The sequence below is a fragment of the Callospermophilus lateralis genome, chromosome 15 (assembly GCF_048772815.1).
Source record: "Callospermophilus lateralis isolate mCalLat2 chromosome 15, mCalLat2.hap1, whole genome shotgun sequence".
NCBI classification, from domain to species: Eukaryota; Metazoa; Chordata; class Mammalia; order Rodentia; family Sciuridae; genus Callospermophilus; species Callospermophilus lateralis.
The window spans coordinates 85,366,378-85,394,332 of NC_135319.1; the positions used below are offsets into that span (position 1 = coordinate 85,366,378).

Here is a 27,955-nt window from a genome sequence, read left to right on the forward strand (position 1 = left end):
TCCATCCATATCTGTGAGTCCTGTGTGCTCCCTGGGCCATGAGGCAGGTAGCCTGCAAGGTGAGGGTGTGCCTGATAAACTGACCCAACTCTCCTTCCATAGAGAGGGGAGAGCGTGCCTAGCCTCCTGCACTGGAAGGAACAGCGCCAGGTTTTGACAGGTACCCCACACAGCCAGTGGACAGGGCTCTGGTCGGTGCATGCCTCCCTCACCATCTGGGAACGTGGCAGTGCCCACTCGCTGTGGACGATCAGCTTCTGCGACCTGCAGAACTCCACAGAGGGGGGGGCAGAAGTCAAAGCGGGCACGTGAGTTTGGAGACCCCAGAGAAGAAATGATGTGCAGGATTTTTTTTTTTTTTTTTTGACAAATAAAATTGTAGATATTGTATTTTGTTTTGGAATCTGTGTGCATTGTGAAAGGCTGAGTCGGGCTAATTAACACACGTATCACCTCACATACCTTTTGTGTAAAAGGGAACACTTAAAATGGGCTCTCTTGAATTTTCAAGTGCACGACAACGCGGTTATTAACTAGTCACCAAGTCGTCCGGTAGAGCTCTTGAACTATTCCTCTGCTCTGGCTGAAGTTTCGTACCACTTAACCTACGTCTTCCCACCCGCAGCCTGCTTCACCCTCAGCACCCACCATCCTGCCCTTTTATCTGCTACGTCATTCTACATCATTGAGGGTTGGTTTTTTTTGTTTTTTTTTTTTTAACACAGCATGATTCCTGGTGAAGAAAAACACTGAAGTGCTGATAGTTTGTGGAAGGCCACACTAGTGTCACTTTCTGGACAGTTGGTAGCAGTGAGGAAACCCCTTCCTGCCTGGGAGGTGGGAGGAGGGTGCTGACCTCGGAGCCGCTGCTCAGACCCAGAACGCGCCCCACGGCGCCATGCACTTCTGTTCTTCATGCGCCTCCAGGGCTCACATATCGCGTTTCCCAGTCAAGGCGCAAGTGCAGCTTGTGGTTTCCCGGGTGGGTGCTGTTTTAATCCCACCTGGGAAGTCTCTCCGCCACATCCCGAGGAAGCATGTTATTGGTCAAAAATATTAGAAGATGAAATTGGAGCAGTTGAACCGTACAGTGGAAAGGGCCCGGGTGGCAGGGTGGTGCTGCAGGTGAAGAATCAAGGCTGGGCCTGTGGACGTGGGGGCGGGGGGGCAGGGTGACTTATGGGGTGCACAGCCTGGCCTACAGGGAGCTTGCAGTCTACTGGGGGAGGCTGACACCAGACTCACAGGGTGTGGCACCAGGGAGCCTTCAGCAGGGCTCTAAGGGATGGGGAGAACAGGACAGGGGGGCTGCATGGAGGAGGAGACATTCCCTCGAGCTGGCAAGATCTCCTCGGCTGGGCAGGAAGGGTGTGCTGGGTGGAGGGAGCAAGGACAGGGCCTTGCTGGCCGAGAGGACTAGTGGAGACAGAGGCTGGGCTTGGCAGTGGCCGCAGGACTGGGCCTGGAGGGTGGTGGAAGTCTTAGACGCAGTTAAAGGGAGTCAACGGATCAGATTCGGGTTTGTGTTCAAGGCAGGAAAGGGAAAAGGGCCCAACTTCATCTTGCTGAGCGTCTCCCGAGTGGCCTCTCTTCTATCTGGAGTTTGTGTATTTGGAATTTGGGATTTGTCAGGTCGGAGGTGGGGCAGCGCAGCTCCTGGTTCCTGTCTCTCAGGATTGTCTGGAAATGGTCATTCCCGAGGGTCCTTCTGGTTCGGAAGAACTTCAGCTGTCACCCCTATGTGGACAGGGATTCAGGGTGAGAGGCTGCCTCACCGGGGAGTCATGGGATAGAGGCTGGACCCGCTGTTCCGCAGGGAACTTGGGGACCAGCTCATCCCAGCCCTGGAGAACGTTAACACCGCGTTAGGTAACGTCCCTTGGTATGTGTGGACAAAAGTAGGTCTCCCCTGCGAGCTGTGCGCTCTGTGACCAGCCATCAGATTGGAGGTGCAGAGACGCTGTGTGAGATTAGGTGCACAGGAAGGGGCAGGTGGGGTGTAAGGACTTCAGATAGAGCAGGTCCTCCTCTAGGAAGGGGCAGGAGGGGTGTAAGGACTTCAGATAGAGCAGGTCCTCCTCTAGGAAGGGGCAGGAGGGGTGTAAGGACTTCAGATAGAGCAGGTCCTCCTCTAGGAAGGGGCAGGAGGGGTGTAAGGACTTCAGATAGAGCAGGTCCTCCTCTAGGAAGGGGCAGGAGCGGGCAGCTGTGCTTGGGTCATGCGGCTGGAGGAGCAGCACGGTGGTCGTCGCCTTTAAAGAGTTATGACGATGTCAGTGGCTCCTTTGCTCCTGTGACTAAAGAACCTGAGAAGAACCGTTAAGAGGGGGAAAGTTTATTTGGGGGCTCACGGTTTTGGAGGTCTCAGTCCATAGGTGGCCTGGGGGTGAGAGGTCTTCGGAGCAGCAGGAGAATGAAGCTGGGGAGGAGACAAGGCCCTGCCCTTGCCAGGGCCCAGATGTGAGGAGCAAGTCTGCAGAGGTCCCAGGTGGACGGCCTGGGGACACGTCAGTGGGATGCACAAGCTCACCTCTGGAGGTCTGTTCTGGCTGCTGTAACGAAATACCATGAGTCCAGTGGCTTATGGACAACAGAAACGGATTTCTCACAGTCCTGGAGACCAGGACGACTGATATCCAAGCCAGGCTCGGTGTCTAGTGAGGGCTCCCTTTCTGGGTCATAGAGCTGGGCACCTCTTGCCATGGCCTCACCTGGGAGTAGGAGTGAGGGGTTCTCCCCGGGGCCTCTTTCTTAAGGACCCGAGTCTCTGGTGACCTAACCACCCCTAGCATCAGCTTGGATGTTAGGGTTCCAGCACATGGAGTTGGCAGAGGAGGGACAGTCGGGGATCCTCACGGAGCGTCCGTTCACAGTGAAGAGCCCGGAGTTTGTCTCCTTGGAGCCACACACCTTCCTCCTTCTCTTTCCTCCCCTCTCCTCCTCCTTGCTTCAAGTCCTTGGGTGGAAGTTGGTGTTTGAAGAGGAAGTGGAGGGTTCGTGGGACCTCGGTTTCAAGATGGTACCTAAGTTTCTGATTATTTATTTTTTTTTTTAAAGAGAGAGAGAGAGAGAGAGAATTTTAATATTTATTTTTCTTTAGTTTTCAACGGACACAACATCTTCGTTTGTATGTGGTGCTGAGGATCAAACCCGGGCCACACGCATGCCAGGCGAGCGCGCTACCGCTTGAGCCACATCCCCGTCCCAAGTCTCTGATTGTTGTCTTTACCTGGAAGTGCTCTTCCCCATCACTGATGTCTTTTTTTGCACGGTTTCTATTAAGCCTCCAGGCGCCCATGGAGTGGTGACTCAGGGACATGGTCATTAAGGACTCTGGCCTGGAGCTGCCATCCCCTCAGTGGTCCTCTTGGTCCTTATCAGCTGGCCCCTGTGCTGGCTTTGGAAGGGGACCTGATGTGGAAATGACAGCGTCCCCGTTCACGCTGGCGCAGGTGCCGTGCACCTGTCACCCGGAATCCCCGATTCTTTCCTTTTGATTGTGATGATCAGTCAACAGTTCTGTGATGAACTAAGAAGAAAAGACAAATCCCCAATTATGTGGTTCAACCGAAACCCCTGGTTATGTAGCCCAGCAAGCCCCTGATTATGTAGCTCAACTTACCCTAGAATTCCTGCAGAGCCAGGAGACGACTTTTAAACAGCCGGCACTTTGAGATAGTGGCCGCTTTCAGCCTTTGTGCAGGCGGCTTGGGACACGAAGCCCAGGGCTGGCCCTTGACATCTGTTGTAAACGTAAAGCAAGGAGCTTTGTGTGCACGGGAGGCTGGAGGCATGATGAAGAGAAATGGCCAGGTGACCGTCCTCAGATGCATCCGTGTGTCTTTGCTTATCCGATAACGGTAGAGTAACTTGTTGGCAAGAAGGTCAGCTCCGAGTCTATTTTTAACTCAGTTGGGTCATTGCCACAGAACCCTTAACCTTGAGATAGCAATGCTTGTTTGATGTGGGAAATTATATCTGTCCATTGGAGCTTTGTTAAACGTATAATTGAAATCCAGGGTTCCTTATCAGCCCTGTCATATTTAAACCACGATTATGGCTCTGATGTTTCTGCCGCTATTAAATCAGCCAGTACACAAGAGACTCGGAATCTCTTGGAGTTAAGAAAAACCGTTTCTTCCCTGTATTCATTATAGTGCAAGTAAAAACAAATGCACTTTTTAGCTAAAACTTTTAAGAAGCACAGGTTGAAATTGCCGTTCTCCTTGACACCTGTCACTGTAACCTCCCAGGGCTGTCTCAAATCCTGCCATTCCTGTCCCTGCTGTGGGTCTCAGCGGTCAGAATGACCTTCTGGAAACATGACCCAGGGCAAGTCCTTCCCCAGGGCCAAGCCCTGCATGGCTTCCCAGCTCCGCATATGCCCAACAGGGGCTAGGGTGATTGTCACTGCTGCCCTCTCTGAGGCCACCTGGCAGACCTTCTCCTCCCTGTCTACTTCATTCTCCCAGGTGGCCGAAGCCTTTTCTCCTTGGGTATTTTTTGAGGTGCACAGGGCTGAAGGGGGCCTTTGTGTGTGCTGGGAGGAGCTGTCCCCCTGAGCCACACCCCAGCCCATTCTGCACTTGCCAGCCGCCCTCTGGAACCTTCTCCCTAGTTGTGTGGTGACTGGCTCCCGCACTCTCCATGTCTCAGCTCCCGGGGGCCCCCTCTTCTTGGGAACGCCAGAGGGAGACCCCAGTGCTTCCTGGAGCCGCAGCCAACAGCTTCAGCCCTCCTGGCTGATCACGGGTTCTCTCTGAGTGGTTGGATTAATTCAGTAAATATTCGAGTGAGATTTATTGCTTAATTTTACAATTCCTCACCCACAGCCATTTTAGCTGTGTGTGTGCGTGTGTGTTGATGTGTGGGAAGTGCAAGAAAAGTCACGTTCTTTTTTCATTGCTCTGTAAACTCATGAATCACTGGTGCAGCTGTCTCTCAGCTACAGGACTTTAAAGAAAATGGGAGCATGATTGTGTTTAGGTTTCTCTGATGTGTTACGTGAAGAACTCAGTGATTTTAGTTGTAGAGTTTTTTGTTGTTATTCGTTTTGTTTTGTTTTTTTTTGTTTTTTTTTGTTTTTTTTTTTTTGGCATCGGGGATTAGACCCGGGGCGCCTAACCACTGAGCTATACCCCAACCCCCTTTTATTTTGATTTTTTTTTTTGAGACGGGGTCTTGCTAAGTGGCTCAGGGTCTCCCAGGTCACTGGGGTTTTAGGTGTGCACCACTGAGCCGGGCAGTCGTAGAGTTCTAACCCTTTGAAGACTGGTGAGTAAATGCCTTTTAAGTGCTTGGCATCTGCCCTACAGATGCAGACCCAGCTCCCAGAGCACCCGTGCATGGCACTGTCCTCCTCTCTCTCCAGCTGCCTGTGGTGCAGGAAACTGAGGCCCAGGGCTGTTAGGCACCTGTCCAGAGGTGCTCACCTCACAGGTGGCGGAGCATGAAGCTGGAACCAGAGCTGTTGATGCTCAGTTTTCTTTTTGATGGAGATTGTTCTGCTGTCTGCTCGAGTCTTCAGAGTCCTGTAATTCATGTGTTCCAGGCAAAGTAGGGCCCTGAATTTAGACTTTCATTGGTTTGGATTTGTAATAGTGGGTCAAAGACTGAGCTGGCATTGCTGCGTCATGGGTGAGAGCAGAGGGAGTGGCTTCCCAGGCCCTGAGTGTGCCCGGGCTGCAGTCTTGTAAGGAGGTCTGGAAGGGAGGGACAAAGGATTTAAGTCTTTCTCTCCTTATTGTACCCAGGCACAGTTTGCAGACTGTGGCATGTGGTAACAAACGAGCTTTTAAAACTTTCCCAGTTTCAGGCTCTTACCACAGCACATTGGCCACACCATGTCACATTGGCCACACCATGTCTAGTCCATGTGCTTCTTTTATTTCAATGCACAAAATTGTGATGGAGACTCTGTGACACTCAGGATTATGTATTTAGCAGAGCAGGAAAGAGGCATTCTGGAGAATTGTCTGGCTAGTGGGGAATCTCTGTGGGACGAATTTGTTGAACATCTACTGGCAGGACCTTGAGAATGACCAGTTTTCAGATAAGTGAAATGTAACAAAAACTAAACCAAAATGGGCACAGTGGTGCACACCTGTGATCCGGTGACTCACCAGGCTGAGGGATCACAAGTTCAAAGCCAGCCTCCACAACTTAGTGAGACCCTGTCTCAAAATGAGAAATAAAAAGGGTTGGGGATGTGGCTCAGTGGTAGAGCCACCCCTGGGTTCAATTCCTAGTAAGGCCCCCCCCCCTTCCCCAAACAACAACAGCAACAACAACAACAACCAAACAAAACCCCCAAATTAAAACCAAGTGTGTTTTTACCAAGTTGGGCAAAGCTCCAGAGTCTCTGAAGGCCTCTCCCTGGTCAGCAGGGAGTGTGACCAGGGGGGACAAAGGTGGGATGCTGCTTGGATCTCCCCAGGAGCTCCCCAGGCTTCCTGGGCCTCTGGAATTTCCACCACCGGATGGAATGTGGGTGCAAGGTGTGTGTATGTTGTTGAACACAGTGATCCTTAGAGCGATCCGTGTTCAGCAGGGGGAGGTGCCGCAGGGAGGTGTGTCCTGCACAGTGAGAGCCACAGACCCGCCCCATTACTGTTATCCATTGTGATTTGCAGGCATTGAAATACCAGCTTAAAGGGAAAATTACAAATGATGAATTATAAAGTCAAGACACATGGCCTTTAATTATTAATGGGAAGTGCAGTGTTCACACTAGTAGGGCAGCTTCCCAATGCACCTGCCTCCTGTCTGGAGGGGGAAGAGAGGAGGGGAGATCGAAGCCTGGGAAACCTAGAGCCATGGTGCCGGGGCAGATGGAGGCAGAGAATTCAGAGATAGATATAAAGATGTATGGGGGTGGGGGAGAAAGACAGACAGACACACATTAGACAGAAAGAGCTGGGACCTGGGTCCTTGGACCAGAGCTGCTCCGAGTCTGCTCTGAGATCACCCATCCCTTTCGTGTCCCCTTGACCCTAGGATGGCATTGCCCTTTGCCCAGGCTCCCCAGGCACTCCCTGTAGGAGCCGAGAATCTCAAGCCTTTGCAGGCCTGGTGGCCTGGTGTGGGCCTTCCCGCTGGTTGAATGAAAGAATGGGCCAAAGCAAAGGGGACGGAGGTGAGGAGGGACAAGTGGCAGGAGTCACTCGCTGGCCTGACTCACTGCCCCCCTGGGGGTGAAAATGCTCTAGAAAACTGGACGCATCCAAATGGACCAGAGACTGACCTGCCGACAGACTCCCTGGTCCATGCCTAGGAGCTTCTGTGACCCAGGGGCAGGCACCTGGCTTGGGATGAGATTTGTGCCCTTGTCTCGGCTCATCCTCAGGACCTGGGGACTCAACTGTTTGAGAGTGGGGCTGGCTCACCTGCCCAGGTGCCCGCTGGTGATGGATGGCAGGTTCTGCTGCATAGTACTGGGAGGTCTTGCACTCCACTGTTGTGACTGGCTGATAATGAGGAGGAAGCCCTGAGGTGAGCGGATGTGGGGTAGATCCTTTCCTAGCTGTTCGCAGCCCCAGCCTGGTACTGGGGTACCTGCTCAGGAGACCACCTTCAAACCAGAACCCTCGGGGAGTGTAGACCAGGAGCCCCGATGCAGGGTGATGGCCCCAGGGAACCCCTGAGGGTGAGACGGGGTGGCCTGGGGGGAGCTGAACGGGGTGGCCTGGGGGGAGCTGACCCTGGTGACTGTGTCTGTCCTAGATTCTTGCAGCCCCCTCGGCTTTTGCCAAACTCCTATCGGCTCCTTTTCTTTAATCTGTTGCCCTAAACATGATCCAGCTGCTCAGATCCCAGCTGGGTCCCCTTGGTCATGTCTGGGAACCATGTGACATTTGGAAGAACTTGCTGAACAATCTGAGCTGGTCCCCAAGTCCCCAGCAGTGTGTGACGGGCTCTGCCTATTGGGGCTGGAGTCTTCCCCTGTGCCCCGGCAGCCTGGGTGTTTAAACGTCTCGTTCTGAATTCCAGAACCTCCCTAAGTGCTGTCTACCTGTGGGACTCTTTCTCTTCCTACAGAGGCAGGCACGTATGTGAAGGTACATAAGCATTTATGTACATTTGTGTGTGTTTATGTGTCATCATTTTATTATGAAGAAGCTCATACTGTACATACGTTTCTTAATTGGCCTGCTTATTTCAACACATCATTTAGCTTGGAGCTCTCCTAACTGTTCCTGCAACCCAACCCCTTCTAGGTAGATGGTGCCCAAAGAGGACCTGTTGACTTGCCAGGTGCTGGGGAAGCCCCCTAGGTTGGCTGGACAGTGCTGCTCTCCTCCTTATGTTTTTTGTAGTTTTCTGTAGTCACACACCCGTTATGGGTGCCCACCTTGATACCCTGCCCTTTCTAATTGATTTGGAGCCAAGTTTGGTGCACACACCTGTAATCCCAGCAACCGGGGAGGCTGAGGTAGTAGGATCGCAAGTTCCAGGCCAGCCTCAGCAATTAACGAGACCCTGACTTAAAATTAAAAAGGGCTGGAGTGTACTCAGTGGTAGAGCGCCCCTGGGTTCAATTCCCAGTGCCACAAAAACAACTAATTTGATTTTGTTTCGTAAACCAGATACTAAACCTCTTAGACCCGTGTATGAAATCATGAGAGCTAAATATGTTTCCAGAGAAGCCCAGAAGAGCTTTCTGGAGGACTATGGAGCAAGCTCTGTGCAAGGCTTGGTGGAACAGGGAGGTTTCTGTGCTTTCTGGGGTCCTGGTTGGTTTAAAGTAAAGCTTTCAATTTGACTTACTCAGGAAGGAGCTCTGCTGTCAAGATGAGGTTTCAGGGACTTGAGTGCATGAAAGTAGGTACGTGCAAGGGCAGCCAGTGCCCTTTATTTTTCTTGAGTCTTGATTACGCTCGCTGGCGGGCACGCGTGTACACACCCACTTGTGTACAGTGTCATGCTGAGCCGTTCTGCAGGTGCTGGCCTGTCCCTGGAGACAGGATTGATCCATGGCTCAGGAAGGGCGAGGCAGAGCTCTTGTGATTCGGAGCAGCCATGTTCTGTAGGACACACGCGGTTCACAGACACCCTGGCCAGGCGGCGACCACACTCTACATGGCCTCCAGATTCTCTTTCATCTCCCAACTCCGTTGTTTTGACCAAATAAAATAGAAGGCCCAGCCAGCGTGCGAGCAGATCACACCCCCATTCTCTAATGCCTGGGGTCCAGGGGAGTCAGAGCTTGCAAATCATCCAAGGGCCTAGGAGGTCAAGTGGCTTGCCTAAGGTCACGTCTATCTAAATCGGAATCCTCCAGAACCTTATGGTAAGTTGTACTTTTGTCTTAGTTATCCAGAGTTAAGTCCTGCTTCTTGAAAGGACTTCAGTTACATTTGGTCTACAACTGGGTGTAACTGGGTCTGAGAGACCCTTCATCTGTGTGGGCTCTTTCCCCTTGGCCTGCCACCTCTCTAACCTGGGGGCAACTGGTATGGCCTTGGCCTTCGAGCTCTGCTAACCTCTCAGCACAGCCACCAAGTGATAGACACTTGGCCTCTGACGGCAGGACCATCTTATTAACCCAAGACACTGGGTGCTGGGAATCTGGGGTAAATATGTCTGCCTTGATTTTCCCTAGGTGACCGTAGGTGTTAGTCTAGCCTGGCTTGTCAGAGCTAACTTTGTGTTCATGGAAGACGGCTCCTCACGTCTGCTTCCCAGCTACCTGCCTGTCCCAAGGGGTCTCAGCATTTGGCTGTTGAAATTGTGTTCTTGCCTCGCCTCCGTGAGAGACATACATCAGAGCAGATTTCTTTCTCCAACCAGGATGGGTGCATGAAAGAAAAAGACCCTGGCATTCAGCCCCTGAGCATCTTCCAGTCAGGTCAAGTCATTTAGACAGGAGGAGTGTGTGTGCTTGCACGTGTGTGTGTGTGGGGGGCGGGGTGTTGGCTGGGATTCAGGGAAGTATTTTGTTGAATAGAATCTAGTATGCAGCAGTTTCGAAAATATCCACTTACTCACAAATTCATCAGACTCCTGCATGAGATGCAGATGAATGAGTCTGTCTAATCTGCTGAGGGCTCAGTTTTGTTTCTGGAAGCTGCCCCTCTCTTCAGGGACAGCAGATGGTCTTTTGGCCTAGAGATGTTGGCTGATCTTCCCCAAAGTAGAGCTTTTGGCCAGATCCATGGCCGTTGCCTGGGCTTCATCTTCAAGAGCAAGGTGGGGGGCGGGGTGAAGAAAGGGGCAGCCTGACCTCAGGCAGCACCGACCTCTGCATGGAGCTCAGAGGGTGTGGCTTACATCACGGGAAGGCCCTGTGTCGCGCCTGTTCTTTCACCCTGGGTGGGTGGTCCGAAAACTTCCATCCAGTCCCAGATCACTCTCATCTTGGGACTTGATCTAGAGATGGATAAACATGAGCATTCCTTACCAGCCAGTCTTGATCATCAGGTAACACAGGGTGGGCATTGTGGTTCGGAACACAGACTCCCATTTGGAGGCAGCCCCTGATGGAGTCAGGCCTGGTTCTGTGGAATTTCTGGCTGTGGCTGCCACAAACCGGCCAGAGTCGCTCCAGGTCTCTGGGCCTCAGTTTCCTCACCTGTTTTAAAAAAGATGGTGTTTTAATCAGCTTTTTGTCATTGTGACCCAAATACTCGAAAAGAACAATTTAGAGGAAAATAAAGTTTATTTTGACTCATGGTCTCAGAGGCTCAGTTCGTAGTCGGCCAACTCTAGCTCTGGGCCCAAGGTGAGGCAGAGCATCCAGGTGGAGGGATGTACCTAGGATGGACCTGCCTGCCCAGTTAACCCAAACCAGCACGACTTAGGCCACAGCTCGCATAACCTAATCATTTCACCTCTGAACCCTTTGCATCATCTCACACCTGAGCTTTTGGAAGACACCTCATATCTAAACCACACAAATGGGATAAAAAGATGGCTTAACTTTTCTTCTGCTTTCACAGTTGGAAACTTGTATGGTCTCTTGCTACTTATTATCTCCAAACCTTGAATTTTCTCCAGTAAAAATTGAGCAAAATGGAACCACTTAGTGTTGGGAAACCATATCATGTATGTGGGCTGGTCTTATACTATTTGATACTATCATAGTTCATTTGTAAGTAAAAACATGAAAATATTTAAACCAAATCACAAATAAAGGGAAAAGAGAGTCCACACTCGGGCTTTGGGGACAGTTTCATAACCTGTTTTGACGCAGCGCATCACTGAGGAGGGCTGAACTCAGAATTGTGTTGGACAACTTCCAACTGTGGCTTTGAGATTTAGTCTTGAGAGCTCTGTGGACGTCTCTGAAATCTGAGAAAATAGCTGGATAAAAAGGCCCCTACGCTGGCCTAACAGTTGGGGAGCCCCGCAGGCTCAGGTTTCCCTCTTCCCTGTGTGCCACCTCACACAGTAGCGTATCGCCGTGTGCTGGTGGATGGTGTTGTGCAGGTGGGTGGCTCTGCGGCCCTGCCTGACTTGCTGCAGACAAGCTCTGCAAACACAGGGGCTGTTTGTGATGAGCTCCTTGGTGATCAGGACCTCTCCTAGCACCGTGGGAGCAGGAGGGAAATCAGCAGAGATAATGCTGCAGTGGGCACCCCCAGTCCCCGTGTCAGCTCTCAGTTCATCCACGACAGACTAGGATAAGAACATACCATAAATTGAGCTCGCTGAAAACATTTGGAAGCCACAGAAATCGTGAAAAGGGCACGGCACGGATTTTAAAGACAGTTTTGGATTTGAGCCCTGGCTTCCATCATTTGCTAACTAACTACATGGCCGAGGGCAGATTAATTTGCCTCTCTAAGCCATGATTGTTTCATCTGTAAAATGGTCTGTTTGAAGATTATAAGTCAGTGTACAAATGGGTTCAGTCCAGTGCCTGATGCATAACAAAATGTTCAACAAATTATAGTAATTATGCTTCTCATGCTGAGAATCAGAGTCACTGTATTTATGTTTGGCTATTAAGAGCTGTTCAGACCGTAGAAATACACATATCGTATTTGCATACTTACTTATATGGTGAGCATAGCATATGCCCATCTAGGGAAATATATTTACTTATAATTTAGAGATGTTTTAACAGATTGTAATGACAACATTTCTCTTTGTGATGCATACTTGTGGCATATTAATTTCCTCCCCCAACCCCACCCCAGTTTTAAAGTGTGTGGAGCCATCACAGAATAATTTCTTACATTTTAGTTTTTTCTGGTTGGGGAAAAAAAAAAAAAGAAAACAGCCTACGGGAATTGCCTTTGTACCTTGGGGCTCCAAAACGCTGCTTTATTTTTATGTACAGACTCTTTGTGGGTGGACTGTAGAAATTTTTGCTCTTGGAAATGTTTCGAGCTCCTGGGAAACTGAATAGGGAAGAAAGAGCTAATTAAAAAAGCTGCCATCCGCCTCCTCTAATTAACTTGCTCCCCCCTCCCAGGAGAGGGCGCGGAAATATGAAAACCAGGCAGACGGCTCCGGAAGTGAGTGCCATTCCTGTGGCCCACGGTGGTCCCCAGTGTTTTGATGCAGGAATAGTTAATAGTAAACAGGAGAGGGGGCACAAAGGGCCTGGTGTGCCCCTGCCCGGCCCACCCCCGGCGCTGCCTCCCACACAGGCCCCCGTGAATAGCGGTCCCTCCAAGCAGGTGTACCATCGGGCAGCTGCAGCTAGACCCCAAGAGCATCCGGCCCTCCCTGTTGCTGTGCTGTTGAGAAAGACCAGGGCTCTTTGTGCTCCAGAGTCACATGTCACCAGTGCCCCAGGGATGCAGAAGCTAGGGGGACGGACACTCAGTCCCTCTCCTCTCGTCTCAGCTTGGGTGGAGCGGCACTGGGCCTCCGGATGCCGGAGAAGCTCATGGCGTCTGTGTCTGGTGGTGTGGCTAACTGTTTTGGTGATAATGAAAGAGATTTAGATCCCAAAGATACCAGGGAGGACATTGGGGCTGGGAATTCGGGGGACAGAGGCTGTTCTTCCGTGGAGATGGCTTTTGGCTCCTGGCGGATGTGGTCTCTGGTGGCATGGGCCCGGTGGATGTGGACGGCGGTGAGCAGCAGTCGGGCTCCCGGGCCACCCGCCCTTCGAGGAGGCTCTGGAGAGAGGCAAGTTGGCTTCGTGCGTCTTGTCGGTGTTGCCCCGATGCTGGGGGCAGGGTGGGGAAGCCAGTTCCCAGAGTCCACCCTGGCCACCAAGGGGATCCAGGCCCTCCTTCCTCTTTGCGGCTGCGTGGTGTGACCCCCTGTGTTCTCGTATTTGTAAACAGACTCTGCAGAATCGCACGTGCCTAGATCTGTCACCGTCCCTGTGGGGATGGGTCTTAAATTCTCCTCTTAGACAAAAGCTGAGTCCTGTAATATTAATGTGTGTGTGTTAAAAAGTCAGCTTCCCTGTTGTGTTTGCATGAATTGTAAGTATTTACTCATGAAATTCAATACTGTGCTGGCTTTGGCCCAGTGGAGCCCATCAAAAGCAGCTCTGGGGTTTGTTCATCTCTTTGGGTCCCTGAAGGACTTCATGGCTGGTTAGAGGAGTCAAGGTCCTTATGGGGGGTGGATGGGGGTGACCTCTGGCACTATGAGTCTCTCACAAGGGAACTCACCAAATGGCCCCTTTCTGTCCTCATGGCAGATAGTGGAGGGATTGGTGTGGTTCCTGGTGTTCTCTGGCTGTTGGTCTTTAGAAGATGGTGGCCTGTACCTAGGTCACTGGTCCTCTGACCCAGGAGAGGCCAGCAGTGTGCCTGCCCCACACTGTTGGCCTACCTGGCTCAGCGGGTGCCGTCCAGTGTGTCTGTCACAGCGTGTTCCCCGTCACCTGCTCCATTTCCGCCTGCCAAGGTCAGTCATGCCCATGTGCAGTCCTCAGAGCCCACCCTCTTGGTAGTTAACCGCCTTGTTGCAAATGAACCCATTGGTGTTCGGGTTTATTTATCATATTCTGAGGTGGGAACTGGCCCACTGCTGATGCTTCCATGCTGGCCGTCCATGTAGCTGTGGTTGGGCACCTGTCCACGGGCAGCTGGAGCCAGTGTACTGCTGCCCTCTGGCCCAGGCAGCATGCGGGCCAGTGATCTGGGGAGCCTCATCTTCTGGCTTAAGATGGAGCACCTGTGGAAGCAGGTGAGGGAGCAGGGCATCTGCTGGGCTGTCACAGCCCAGGGCAAGGCTTTGGCCATTGGCTGCCCATGTGACAGACAGTAGCTTCTCGGGGCGGACTTTTGGTCCACATCTCCAGGTGGAGAACCTTTCTTGTCCTGCAGGGCCCACAAGAACTGTGTCCACACCCTCGGGCTCCCAGGCAGTGCTTTGTGGCTTGGCCTGGTGCCCGTCCTTGCTGGCTCGCTGGCTTTCACTCACTCACGACTCCACAGAGGCCCATTCACTGTCCTTGGTGTGGGGCTCTGGGTGCTGTGAACAAGCATGGCATGTACAGCCCCGTGGAGGAAAAAAGAGGGCACGATTATTAGCAAGTGAATAAATCTCTGCTGACAGTTTATGAGGGGCGCTGGGAAGGAGGAAGAGGGGCACGGACGCCTAACTCCATGGGGTGGGAATTTAGGTAACAGGAACCACCCTGTCCAACACGCATACTGCCCTGGGTCTGAATGGACGCCAAGGAGTGGGTACCAGAGTTCCTCCGGAGAGTCTGCCGTGGGCGAATTTCCCCTGAGGTTACAAGTATGTGATCTGAGTAGAGCTGAGTTCAAAGAATAAGGGGTTTGGTCATAGTCAAGTCTTCACCTTAAGGAGTCATCACTTTCTCACCTCTGTCCCCAGGTGGTCGAATTGAGGGGCCCTCCTCTTGCTGCCCCCAGGGCAACAAGCAAAAGGTGGGATTCATTTTATCTGCCCCGGGTGTAAGAAGGCCAGTGATTGAGGAAGGTCCCACACTGTAGGACCCACTCTGACCCTTCCCGGCTCCCGGCCCTCCCTGCCTAATAAACATGTGGAGCCAGCTCCCTCCAGACCTCGGCATGCAACATGCAGAATTGCCCTTGGCCCCGTCTGACCTGTCTCTCTCCTCTCTCCTTCAGGAGTTCTGACTCTGAAGAAGCATTTGAGACCCCGGAATCAACGACCCCTGTCAAAGCTCCACCAGCCCCACCTCCGCCACCCCCTGAAGTCATCCCAGAGCCTGAGGTCAGCGCACCACCAGCCCCGGAAGAACCAGGTAACGCAGGGCCAGGGCCAGGGCCAGGGCCCTTGGGAGATGGGCAGTGACTTCTGGCGGTGCACGCTGGAGGCAGATGCCCACCGCAGCACAGAGGAAGCGAGACCCTGGGACTAGTCACAGCCCGCAGCACTGGGCCTTGACTCTGGGCTGTGTCCTGTGTTTGGGGTTGGATTGGGCTGAGTGTGCTTTGCACTGGGAGCTTGGTACCCAGAGACTCAGATGGTGTGGAGCTGGAGCAGCTGGGTCCTGGAGCTTTCCAGAAGAATGTTGGATTCTGCTTTTTGACCCTGTGCTCCTGTGAGAGTGTCAGGCTTTGTCCAGCTGATGTGACTCTGCACTTGTGTTCCAAGCACAGAGCCCTCGTGGGCTGGGGAGTAAGAGAGAGTCTCACCACCCTGGTGCTACCCCACACCCTCCCTCCCCTGCTGTGAGCGGCAACACCTTTAGATTCTGTTTAGACGTGGTGATCCCACTGCTCCTGTGACTGGTGCTGTGTGCTTCCCCTGGTTTCTCCAGGGGGGTGAAGAGAACCCCTGGTAGAAAGCTTAAGAGAGTCCTGGAAGGAGATGCGGCCTGCCTGAAATGGCCCTACAGGCGGGTCAAGGCCAGGTGGTGCCGTGCCAGGGCCTGGATGGCTCAGGGGCCCCCACTGTGGGACCCACTCTAACCCTCCCCGGGTCCCTGCCTAACAAGCATGTGGAGCTGACTCCCTCCAGACCTCGTAAGCCTCCCACAGCCACCGGAGGTCCACCCCAGCCCCAGTCCTAGCCATCTTCCCCTCCAGCCTGCGGGGGAACTGGGCTGAGGCTGGGACCTGCAGGCTGGTGTGCACAGCCTGGCCCAAGGCAGCCAGGAGGGATGGAGCTGGCAGTGGGCAAAGGGTCAGGGTGAGGCTGGGCCTTCAGTTGTGCTCCTGCCTGGGTCAGGAGTTAGCCGGGCTGTACAACAGAATAAGATTTTGACCTTGATGTTGATTTTAGAAAGTAAAAGGTGGAATTGATTTTATCTGCCCCGGGTGTAAGAAGGCCAGTGATTGAAAAAGGATAACACCAGGGCTTTGGCCCTGACAGGTGGGCTTCCCGGGGCAGAGGAAGATGGGAGAGCTGTTTCCAGAGAGCAGCCGCCTTGGCTGGGGTGGGACCCGTTGTTTTCACGTCCCCTGTCTTCAGCATCTCCTCAGCCAGCCCAGAGTCAGGGCTCTGCTGAGTCAGGACGGAGGCTGGGCTCCGAGAGCCGGAGGATTGGTATTTATCTGACTGAGGTGGGGAAGACCCAGAGGGCTGCTTGCAGTTCCCAGAGTCATTTGCTTCCCTTCCTTTATTTTATATGATCATGTAAAAATGTATTTCCCGTACGGTTTTTACAGATTGCCCAGTTTTTGATGATAAGTGACTGAATGACCAACACCTTGTGAACCCTGGGTCAAGCACATGATTAAGGCCCCTGCAGGGCAAGTTCATTTCATGACCATGGGCTCGTCTTCTGTTGTCCGATTCCCTGCTTGCTCTCAGGAACAGTTTTCCACTTCTTTTTGTTGCTGTTCTTCCTTGTGCCAAAGCCGAGAACAATCTCCATTCTTAAAAACGCACACACGCCACACCCCCCTCTTCCTTAGATGGCGGTTGTAAGAGTGAACATGATGAGGCTTATGGGAGGGCCCCCTGGGGAAGGGGCTGGGGATGTGGACTGCCACTGAATCACAGTCCTCAGAGCCTTTGATTACACCCCTGGAGTTGGAGCAGGGAGAACGGAGACTTTCCGACTTTCTGCCCCGTCCTGAGAACTGCAGGGAGGCTGAGGGGAGGATCCTGCGAGGAGGAGCGGAAGGTTAGACTCCCCACTGCCCCGCGTCCCCCCTGCTTGGGCTGCACAAAGGCCCATTTGATTTGCCGCCCTTGTTAGGACTGCCCCCCAGAGGTGGCATCCCCTCATCCATTCTGCAGACCCGCATGGGGCATTGCAGAGGCGTGAGAAGTGCCTGTGCTGTGGCGTGGGGGGCTGTGGGGGGCCCGGAGGGAAGAAAGGCTTGTTCTGGGAACCATGGGAAAGAACGGGCAGGAGAGGAAGAGCTATTGTTTGGCTTTCCTCTTCAGTGCCTGGAATGTTACCAAAGTTGCCCAAGGAACCTCATGAAATAACAGACCAGACCTTTGGCTGTGGTCACAGCGTGGTTTGCCCTTGCCTTTGCCTCTGTCTGGGGTGGGGCAGGACTCCTTGGAGCCAGCTTCCTTATCTGTAAAGGAGGAGGGCCACCTGTAGGGCCTCTGAGACCCCTCCCCTCTGACCTGGGGGTCCTGTGAGTGGAATGCTTGGCTATTGTACAGTGGCTGTCATCAGAACTCAGATCTGGCCACTGGGGACACAGTGAAATATCACACCATCCAGTAACATTTCCCACTTGAGCCTCTGCCCTGTGTTGGGCCTGGGCTTGGACTTTTGAGTGTGTCATCTCCCATTCGGGTGAGAGAATTCTCCCTCACGCACGTGACACCCCTTTCCCAGGATGGCTCCTTGCGCTGGAAAGCAGGCTGCTGTCCACGTGGCGCTGTGAGCAGTGCGCTCAGCCCCTGACCTGCTGCTGGCTCTGCGGGGGTGCTGGGAGCGGATGGCTGCAGGTGCAGCTCTGTGAGACAGCCCGTGCTGTGAGCCGCAGCCTGGGCCGTGTCAAGGCAGAGCGCAGGGCACAGGACTGTCGGGGGACAGCAAGTAGACAGTCGGCAGGGCGCGTAGCAGGGGGCAGGGGTGGCGAGGAGGGTTCAGTTGAACATTGACCTCCACCGGGGACGAAGCTTGTATATTCATTCTTGCTGGGAGATTGCCCAGCCTGAAGAGGGCCCTGTTAGGGTCTTGGAGGTGACTGCACCCTGAATGCCTTCAGCTTTCCTCTCTCCCCCAAAAGTGGGGGCCCACAGGGCTCCAGCTGTGGACTGCTGCTGTCAGTGCCAGACCTGGCGGCAGAGTTCCCAGTGGCTTGCATTTCCACTGTGCCCTCCACAGAGGACCCTGATCCTTGTGTGCTGTCACTGGAGCAATCCATGTGGGTACTCACCCGGGAGACAGGTGGCCTTCTGGGCTGGGCATCCCAGAAACCAGAGAGGCGAGAGCCCGTCCCAGCCTTGGCAGGGTACAGGGAGCAGCGTCGCTGAGGCATGTGCAGGATTTGGGTGCTGTGCCTGTCATTTCCTGGCCCTTGCTGTACCCTGAAACGAGTACTTAGGTGGCTCCCCCACGTCGTCCTCATAAGAATGTCTGGTTTACAGCTGAGGCTTGGAGGGGACAGCAGCATGCCCCAGGTTGGCACTGCCCTGGTCTGTTCTGGCAGTTGTAATCACCTCCCAAGACCTCACCTCCTGGTACGGTCACCTTGGGAGTGAGAATCAGTACGGGGACTTCTGGAGGACGCAGATGTCAGGCCATAGGGTGCAGCAAGGGGGAGCAGGGCTTTTGAGACCAAGGGCTGCCCCAAGCACTCAGGCCCCCCTTGGCTGGCTGCTCCCTCTTGGCTGTGTCCCATGTGCCCAGGTCTCTGGAACAGGGAGGCTGCTGGGGGCTCTGAAGCACAGCCCATCCTGAGGACCCCCGTGGAAGGCGGGTGTGGTTGTGTCAGCTGCAGGTGGCAGGGGTTGGCCAGGCAGAGCACTAGTGCCCAAGCCAATTACTGCCCCCTCTCCCCTTCCTGGGAATTCCCTCTTGTTTCCAAGTGCACCCACTTTTCCCTTACCTTCTGGGCTACGTGGCCCAGCCCGGAGTCATATTGGAGTCCCAACCCTCGACATGACTGTATTTGGAGATGGGCCTTTTAGGAGGCACTGAGGTTAACGGGTCAGAGGATGGGCCTTGATCCAATAGCACTGGTGGCCCTGTGAGGAGAGAGGAAAGGCCGTGTGAGGACAGTGAGAAGCGCCTTCTTCAAGCTAAGGAGAGAAGCCTCTGGAGAGACCAAATCCACTGACGCCTTGATCTTGGATCTTCAGCCTTCAGAACTGTGAGGAATGAATGTCTCTTGTTTAAGCCCCTAGTCTGTGATAGTTGCTATGGCAACGTGAGCTGAGTGACAGAGCTGAGAAACCCCAAGTGAGCTTTGTCACGTGATGAGCCTGGATACTAACTTTGTCCTCATACTGAGTCAGAAATGTGGAGTTGCCGGTATAGGTTTCCAGAGCAGGCTGTGCCCGGGTCTGCACCGGCTGCAGGACAGAGGGCATGTTGATGTGGACGGATTGGCCTGGGGTCTAGTCCTTCCTCACCTTTACCTGCTTTGCCTACCTCTCAGTGACTGGCAGGTAGGAGGCACCTCGGAGTGTGAAATGAGTGGTCTTCATGCAGATGTGTATGGACATCGAGAAGTCCAGTGGGAACCCAGTGGACCCACACTTGCTTTGGAAAGATCAAGGCCTGCACGTGGCAGTGGCCTCTCGCATTGCAGGGCTTCCCAGCCCTGTGACGAATGCCGTGGAGCAGCTTGCTTGAGGACCACACACCAACAGAGCAGTTCTCAACCAGGGACAGCTTTGCCCCCCAGGGGACGTGTGGCGATGTCTGAACACGTTGCTGATGGTCTCCACTGGAGTGGGACATGCTGCCGATGTCTACTGGGTAGAGGCAAGTAGATTCGGTGCTGTACAGTGTGCCCAGTGGACACCCAGCCCCTAGGAAAGAGGCCTGACCAACCCCAAATACCCATCATGCCCAGGGAAAGCAGTGCTAAGCAGGCTCAGGTCTCGGGGCCCATGGTGATTGATTGTGGAGTGTTGATTCCACGCGGGAAGCTGTGTTAAGCAGGAGGAGCTCTTTCTTCTGGGGAAAGCCAATGAGCAGATGGTTAAGCGGCATATCTGCTGATTGCAGCATGATTCAGGGAGAACTCCTGACTTCAGAAGGCTGCTGAGGCCTGTGCAGCAATTTAGCAAAGGAAGGTTGGCCCGTGGCCTTGCTTGGAGATGACAGGCCCCTTCTCTCCCTGTTGAGGCCCATGTGGCTCCCCTGCTCCTCCTCCTCCTCTCTGGGCCTCTGCCCTCTGTACTCAGTGTCCAGGGTCCTCTACAGGGCAGGACGACACGGTCACTGCTGGTGCGAAGATGGGGTGCTCCAGGATACGAAGTCCCCCAGGAACAAGGAGGGGAGTTCATCTCAGAAAGGAGAGTGGCACCTGTTCTTTTGAGATGAGCAGGAAGCAGTGGGGTCAGGTGATGGTGGGTGGAGAAATCATTTGGTGGGAAGAGCTGAGCCAAGGCTCCGGTCAGGTGCTCCGTATTCAGGGTGTGCACTCCTAGCTGGGCTGGGTGAGGAGAGGAGAGAAGGCCTGAGGCCCGGACTGGCTCATCATGGATCCAGAAGGTGCTCTCAATCCAGGAGGCACTTGTTGAGTCTGCAAGACAGAGTGTGACAGTGGAGGAATCGGGTAGAGGAGATGAGCTCCTGCTGGGGAGGCCTATGTGCTAGTCTCCCCTGCCTGATGGGGCTCGGTGCAGCTCCAGGAGCGAGCCCTGCTTGTGAGCAAGGTTTGGTCCCTACCAGGGACAGCTCAGCCACCGGTGGAAGACACCTGTATGGGCATTTCCCAGGCCTGTTTATTGGGGCGACGGGTAGGGCTGCCAGATTCGGCAAACAAAAGTGCAAGGTACCCAGTTAAACTTGAATCTCAGGTGATAAATAATTATGATGTAGACATCCTCTTACTAAAACCCGTATTCATTTATCTGAAGTCAAATTTAGCCAGGCATCCTGACTTTAGGGGCAGTTTTCTCACAGGGATAGGGACCGGCCACAACGGACGGCCCAGGGTCCGCCTCGTCAGAAGAGACGCCCCTGGAGCCTGCTGCTATACCCAAAGCCACCTGTCCTTTGGACTCAGAGAGACATGGTGTTGTAAGGGAAGCACACTTGGGCAATACCGCACGTCACATTTGTACCAACTTTCCCTGTCCCTTGTCCTGCATGCTCCCTGTACTGAGGACTTTACAACATGGGCCCTCTCGTCCAGTGACACGTTTTTAATTTTCTGGAAGACCATTTCCTAGCATCCTTTGATGCTCAGACAGCTGGGAGCCCAGAAATGCATGAGAAACCCCCTGGTGCAAGCAGAGCCCAGAGTAGCCAAGCTGAGGCCAGGACTGGCCGGATCCCCAGGAGCGGCAGGGTGGAGAGGTCACGGAGCGCCATGTGGCCAACATTTGGTATATCTACAGCATGTTAGGAAGTCAGGAGCCTCCTTGGCCAGCAGTCGACCAGGAGAGAGGGAAACCATGAAGAGAGAGAATGAACAGTTGGCAAGGCCAAGGACAGGCGGGAGGGATCGCTCAGAGAGGTTCCAGGTGACATCTGGAGGGGCAGGTGGCAAAGGGCAAGCTCAGTCCTGCTTCCGTCCCCTGGGGTCCTCCATGTAAAGGCTATGGCTCTTCCTCACATGGTTCTGAGTCGTCAGGAGCAGGGTGCCCATGAGCTAGCTAACGTGGAAAGCTGACTACGCTGCGCTGCCTGTTCTCCTGTCCTGCTCCTCTCCCGTTGTCCAACCACACTGGCCTCTTGTCCCGTTCCTCCAACAGACCAAGGGTGCTCCTGCCCCCCAGGCCCCTGCTGCCCAGGATGCTTCTTGCTCAGACATCCTCCTGGTTGTGTAAGACCTCGGGTCTGGTCTTTGATCAAAGGGACTTTGCCTAATGATCTTACCTAAAATGGTGATCCCTTTCCCTGCCCTGGTTTTCTCCCGGCACACAGCACCATCTGACAGTCTGGGTTATTATTTAGTTGTTTCCTCACCATCGTCCTCTTGAAGGCTGCAACTTCCAGGAAGGCAAGGATCACATCTACTTTGTCCATTTCCTTTTTGAGTCCTCAGCACGGTGCCTGGTCCCATCCCAATCAGGCACTTGGTAAATGCATTTGCGGGAACTGAGGTTAACCTGCCCAGGGTCTGGCGCTAGTCACCCATGGATGGGGTCTGTCACCCTCTGTCTGGAGGGCAGCCGTCTGGCACGAGGTGAGGCATGCTCTCAAGTGACAGCTCTGTCTCCATTTCCCCAGGATGTGGCTCTGAGACGGTCACCGTCCCTGATGGCCCACGCAACGAGTCCGTGGAAGGCAGCCCCTTCCGCCCTCCACACTCCTCCTCTGCCGTCTTCGATGAAGACAAGCCGATAGCCAGCAGCGGGACTTACAACTTAGACTTTGACAGCATCGAGCTGGTGGATAACCTCCAGAGCTTGGAGCCTCGGCCCTCGGACTGTAAGAGCCAAGAGTGCAAGGCCAGCGCGCGGAGGAAGTCCACCGAGTCCGTGCCCCCCGCCAAGTCCACGCTGTCCCGCTCCCTCAGCCTGCAGGCCGGTGACTTTGATGGTGCTTCCTGCTCAGGCAGCCCCGAGGCCGCGGTCCTCGCCCCGGACGCAGGCAGCACAGGCTCGTGCAGTGCTTCCAGTACCCTCAAGCGAACTAAAAAACCCAGGCCACCGTCCCTAAAAAAGAAGCAGAGCACCAAGAAGCCCACAGAAACCCCCCCAGTGAAGGAGACCCAGCAGGAGCCAGCGGAGGAGAGTCCGGTCCCCAACGAGGAGTATCTGGCGTCGGAGACGAAGACGGAGCCGGCCGCGGCAGAGGGCTCAGGGTCCGCCTCGTCGGAAGAGACGCCCCCGGAGCCTGCCGCTACTCCCAGAGCCGCCTGTCCTCTGGACCCAGAGTGTGCCGAGGGCGCCAGCCCCTTGGCTTCTGGAGGTGGCAGGGTGCAGAACTCACCTCCTGTTGGGAGGAAAGCGTTGCCTCTTACCACGGCCCCCGAGGCCGCGGAGGAGGCTCCATCGGATAGTGGGGGGCAAGAGGACTCCCCGGCCAGAGGGCTCTCAGTGAGGCTGGAGTTTGACTATTCTGAGGACAAGGGTGGTTGGGACAACCAGCAGGAAAACCCCCCTCCTACCAAAAAGATAGGCAAAAAGCCAGTTGCCAAAATGCCCCTAAGGAGGCCAAAGATGAAAAAGACACCCGAGAAACTCGACAACACTCCTGCCTCACCTCCCAGGTCCCCCGCTGAGCCCAATGACATCCCTGTGGCTAAAGGTACCTACACCTTTGATATTGACAAGTGGGATGACCCCAATTTTAACCCCTTTTCTTCCACCTCAAAAATGCAGGAGTCTCCCAAACTGCCCCAACAGTCATATAACTTTGACCCAGACGCCTGTGACGAGTCCATTGATCCCTTTAAGACCTCCTCTAAGACCCCCAGCTCACCTTCTAAATCCCCAGCCTCCTTTGAGATCCCAGCCAGTGCCATCGAAGCCAATGGAATGGATGGGGACGGGCTGAACAAGCCCGCCAAGAAGAAGAAGACGCCCCTAAAGACGTAAGTTCAGGGGTGAAGGTGGTGAGGATCGGAGGCAGGGAGGGGTAGTGCCGTGACCCTTAGTCCTGGGTAACCCCCAGCTGCCCTGACCTCACCCTGACTGCCACCGTTTTCTCAGGCAGGCAGGATACGTGTCCCCGTTCCTCTCTGAGGCCACTGTGGGGCATTTTCCCCTCCACAGAGCCCTGTGGGGTCAGGATCCTGGATCTTTCATAAGTCAGTGATCTAAAGCGGCCTTTAGCAGAACCTTCAACTCTAGGGGAGTGTGGGAGGCCCTTCAGAAGGGCAGCAGTCGCAAGAGACCTGACCACCTCCTTTTTGGTGACCGGGACCCTTTTGCCTGTTGAGCGTGTGTATTACCTTTTGAGGGAAAGCCAGCAGCTGTGCCCTGTAAAACACTGTTCAGATGTAGAGTATTTGTTTCTTCCTGTCACGAGGCCAGCCCAGAACCCAACATGGTGGTGGACTCCAGGAGGTGGAGGGGAGTATACCCTGGGCCACTCCCTACACCTGACCAGCCAGGCTGTAAGTCCAAAAGAGATCAGAGAAACCTGCATAGGGCAGGGAGACCCTGCCACCTCCAGGGAGCCGCTAATAATGGAGTCTTGCCCAAACCTGGCCAAGTACATGGCCCTGGAGTCCCGTGTGTCTGCACTCCAGCGTTCATTCCAAGCCCCGGCTCCAGCTTGGCTGGCTACAGGCCATTCTAGGGCTCTGGGCCACATGCAGTGTGGTTGGCTTCTGAGCCTCTGCTGTTGTGCTGGGAGGCATCATCTATAATTTATCAAGACTCCAGAGACCAGTCTCCCAGGGGCAGCGCAAAAGAACAGGTAGCAGTCCCTTCGAGTCTGCTTGGGATGAGCTAGACAGGGTGACCCACTTACCTCCCGTTCTGGGCTCCCTCATGCATTGAGCATCTGACCGCTGGGGCTTCCTGAGAAGAGGTTCTGCATAGCTGGCTTTGGCCTTGTACCACCCCACTGCATGGTGGAGGTTGGGAGGTCATTCTGGCCAAAACTGTGGATTTTTTCTTAGGTCATCTCTTCCACCAGGCTCTTCCTAGATGCTGGAATAGGAATCTGAAATGCTTACTGAAACGCATGGTCTTTGAAATAGGAGTGAACTTGTAGCCACGTTCTCTGACAGCCTGGTTACGTTCCATCCCCAGCCACTTTGTCCTTTGAGCATTGAAGCTAATAGGCCGGGAAGCTGAGCCCACATCTTGTGGTCTCACCCCTGGTGGATGGGGTGTTGGTTTGGAAGCTCCTACCCCAGCGTGACAAAGGTCTCAGGACAGGGCCCTGGGCATGATCCGAACCTAGGGAGGTAGCGGTTCCCCGGGGCCCCTTCGCAAAAAGCTGGCAGAATCTGCAGAGGGTGACGGTGGCATCCTAGCCCGCCAGGAACGGTTGTCTGCAGATATATCCTTTTGTCAGTTGCTCTGTCTGTCTCTCTCTTCTTTGTCTTCTGGTCTTAGGATGGTTGAAGATGTGATGTCTGTGTGTTCTCTGTTGTAAGTAATTTAATGCAATCCGCCTCTTTCGCCCCCTGTGCTTGCCCCTCCTTTGTTTCTGCTTGCGACCCCTCTTGAGTTTCTCTCCATGCTGCTGCGGATGTGTTTCTGGGGTGGGCCCCGGGAATGACAGGGCATAGGGCTCCCCGGCAGCAGAGGTTTTTCTGTATCATAGTGATTAGCATAGAGAGACTGCTTGGCTGTGAAATGTGATTATCCAACATATGCCTGCTTGTTGGGAATGGAATTTTCTCTCTCCCTGCATACTGGATGCCTTCATCTGAAACCCATACTTTTTTTTTTTTTTTAACTCCTCATTTCATTCTTTGATTTAAATTGGGCTGGCAGGCGATGGCTTTCGATAGTGCTGCGGCTTTATGCTCACTGTTCACTCAAAGCTTAGGCAGAGACTGTCCTCGCCAATATGCGAAGTATAACTGTTTGGATCATTCCAAATTCAGGCCTCCAGGAGCCCCCTGAAATGTGAGGCCAGCTCAGAGTGAACCCCACAGCTGAAAGCCATCACCAGGCTGCCCTGAGCCATGCCCTGGGTCACTTGGGTCCCCAGCCAGGCGTCAACACGCCTCATCTGCCATCCGTGAGTCCAGCATCAGTGCAGCTGACCACCTGTGTGCCTCTGCTGCTCCCCGCCCCACCCCCACCAGGGGGATCCTGTGAGCAGTGTCCAGGGCTCCAAAGCCAGTGGCTTCTCCCTGGCCTTACAAGCGAAGCTGGCTGGACCCGAGATCTGGCAACCCCAGAGTAGAGTGGGAGTCTCTTCAGCTCTTTTTAACATTTCTGAGCACTATAGCAATTTCAGGATGCCGTTGTATACGCATGAATAAATACATGCTTTGAGCGGTGATTATACGGCTTTTATGGCAAATGCCATAAATGTGTAAGTAACCATTTGTAGTATTTTCCCTCCATTATTAAATGCCATTGTGGGAGCATTTTATTTGTGAGAACGTGAAAAGGAAATTGGGTGACAGATTTTCCTGTCCACCCTGTTAACACAGAAGGCAGGGGAAGGTTATGGAATCTAAGGTGAGAGGCACCCCTTCCCCCACCAAAACCCTTGCTTTGCTGGAATGGTCTGGAGACGAGGAGGCGGGGGCCAGTCTGCAGGGTGGAGAGGGCCTCCACTCTGACCATGAAATGACCCCTGACTGCCCCTTGGACCTGATAGTACTTATTTGTGCTCAAAGTGTTCCCATCCTCCTGGGGTCTGCCTCCTTGACCCTTCCAGAGTCTGAGCCTGTCCCCCCCTAGAAAGGGGAAGGAATGGGAAAAGAGCCATGAACCTTGTCTGTCAACCACGGTTAGACGAAAACATTAAACATCACCTGACCCCTGGCCCTGCCTTTGCTCCGGAGCACAGGAATCCTTTCAGCTTAAAATCCCTGTGCACGGGAAGGATGCTGCACGCTCTTCCTGAGCACCCAGGGCTTTGTGTCCCTGCGTGGGCCCCTGTCGCCGTCCATTCAGTGCTGTGTGGCCTTGCCCATGTGAAAACTGGATCCCGCTCATTGGTGTCCCCGGCCTGGGGCCCCTCCCCCAACCTTAGTTGGCTCAGACATTCCTGGAAGAATCCAGATGAATTAATCTGCTCACCCAAAATTTGCTTTGTAAAATAGGAACATTTAGTTAAATTTAGCTTCATTTTCTGGGTCAGATACTCCAAAATGGCATCTCTTTAAAGAACTGCAGCTTGATGGATCTTTCCCTTGGGGGTAAAAATAATATCTGTTAAGTCACTGAATTATCAGCATGGATGTCACGGGCTGTGCTGGAGTGGGCCAAGGGAGGGTGGCTTCGGCCTGCTCGGAGTTGCTTGGGACGCTCTGTAGCTCTGTTTGTTGACATTGTTCATTCTGTTTCCAGTGACACATTTAGGGTGAAAAAGTCGCCAAAACGATGTCCTCTCTCTGATCCACCCTCTCAGGTACGATGCTCCTTTGATCCCCATGACTCGATTGCTCACTGGGGGCTGAGGTGGGGGTTCACACTGCTGTGTTTTTATGGCCCTGATCAACAGAGCTTTCCTTTCTGTTCTTTGTGGGTTTCCAAGACCCTCCGGCCTGCTACATAGAGGGTCCGTCCCTTGGTGTTGGTTTTGATCCTGTCATTTTGGCAAAGATCAGAGCGTGTCCCAAGACTAGGAAGAAGTTCAGGAAAAGCGATAGTTGGATTCTGTAGGCAGAACCATTTTGGTCCCTTCTGCCCAATTAAACTGCTGAGAACTAATGCACCCCTCAAGCCGGGAAGGTCTTTGAGGTCAAGGAATGCAGAGTAAGAAAACGAGACACTGAGATGTCTGTCAGGAGCACTGAGCTAAGCCCCCAAAGGCAGAGGGGGAAGGAGCCCTACAGCCCCTTCTTCCTTAGTATTCCCCTACCAGAGACCAAAGGAGGACATCCTCAAGCAGGTTTGCCTTGCCATTCCCAGTCCCCAAAAAACAAACCTCCTGACCTCCCACATCCCAGTGAGCAAAACCCCAGTCCTGGTGAGGATTGGGGCTGCAGGAGGCACCAAAAAACTGGCTTGGGCCTAGGGTCCTGTTGCAACAGCTTAGCTCTCACTTCTGGATTCCCTCACCGCTCAGCTCACCCTCTTTTGCAGAATGGCAGTAAGACCCGCTTTCTGTCCTCCCAGGATTGAGGATTGTTGGGAGATACTGACGGTGTTGCTGTGGCAGCCTGAAGCCCCCTAGGAGCCAACACATCAGTGTAGGAATAAAACCCGCAGAGTGGCTCAGATAACCAGGACACGGCGTTCTGTGTGTGTGTGTGTTTAAATCCACAATCACTCCTTGAAGTAAACATCAGAGAGGGAGATTTATAGAAGAAAGAATGCGTTTCCCAGAGGGGTCATTTGGAGCAGAGTCTGAGCAGACAGTGAGGGAGCAGGGGGAGGGACTTGGCCAGGACCTGTTCTGGGTAAGGGAGCCCCATAC

General features: G+C 53.7%; 1 protein-coding gene across 9 annotated transcripts in view; it reads left to right on the top strand.

Moving 5' to 3' along the window:
- Nucleotides 1-27,955, top strand: part of Tacc2 (transforming acidic coiled-coil containing protein 2) — a 190,705-nt gene that overhangs the window by 133,376 nt on the left and 29,374 nt on the right. For 8 of the 9 annotated variants that reach the window (XM_077105524.1, XM_077105516.1, XM_077105517.1 and 5 more), the window contains 3 exons: nt 15,015-15,151; nt 22,178-23,486; nt 26,884-26,944. In XM_077105524.1, the coding sequence (XP_076961639.1) occupies nt 15,015-15,151; nt 22,178-23,486; nt 26,884-26,944 (1,507 nt within the window). The remainder of the gene's footprint in view (nt 1-15,014; nt 15,152-22,177; nt 23,487-26,883; nt 26,945-27,955) is intronic. The other variant, XM_077105518.1, reaches the window with a different exon arrangement.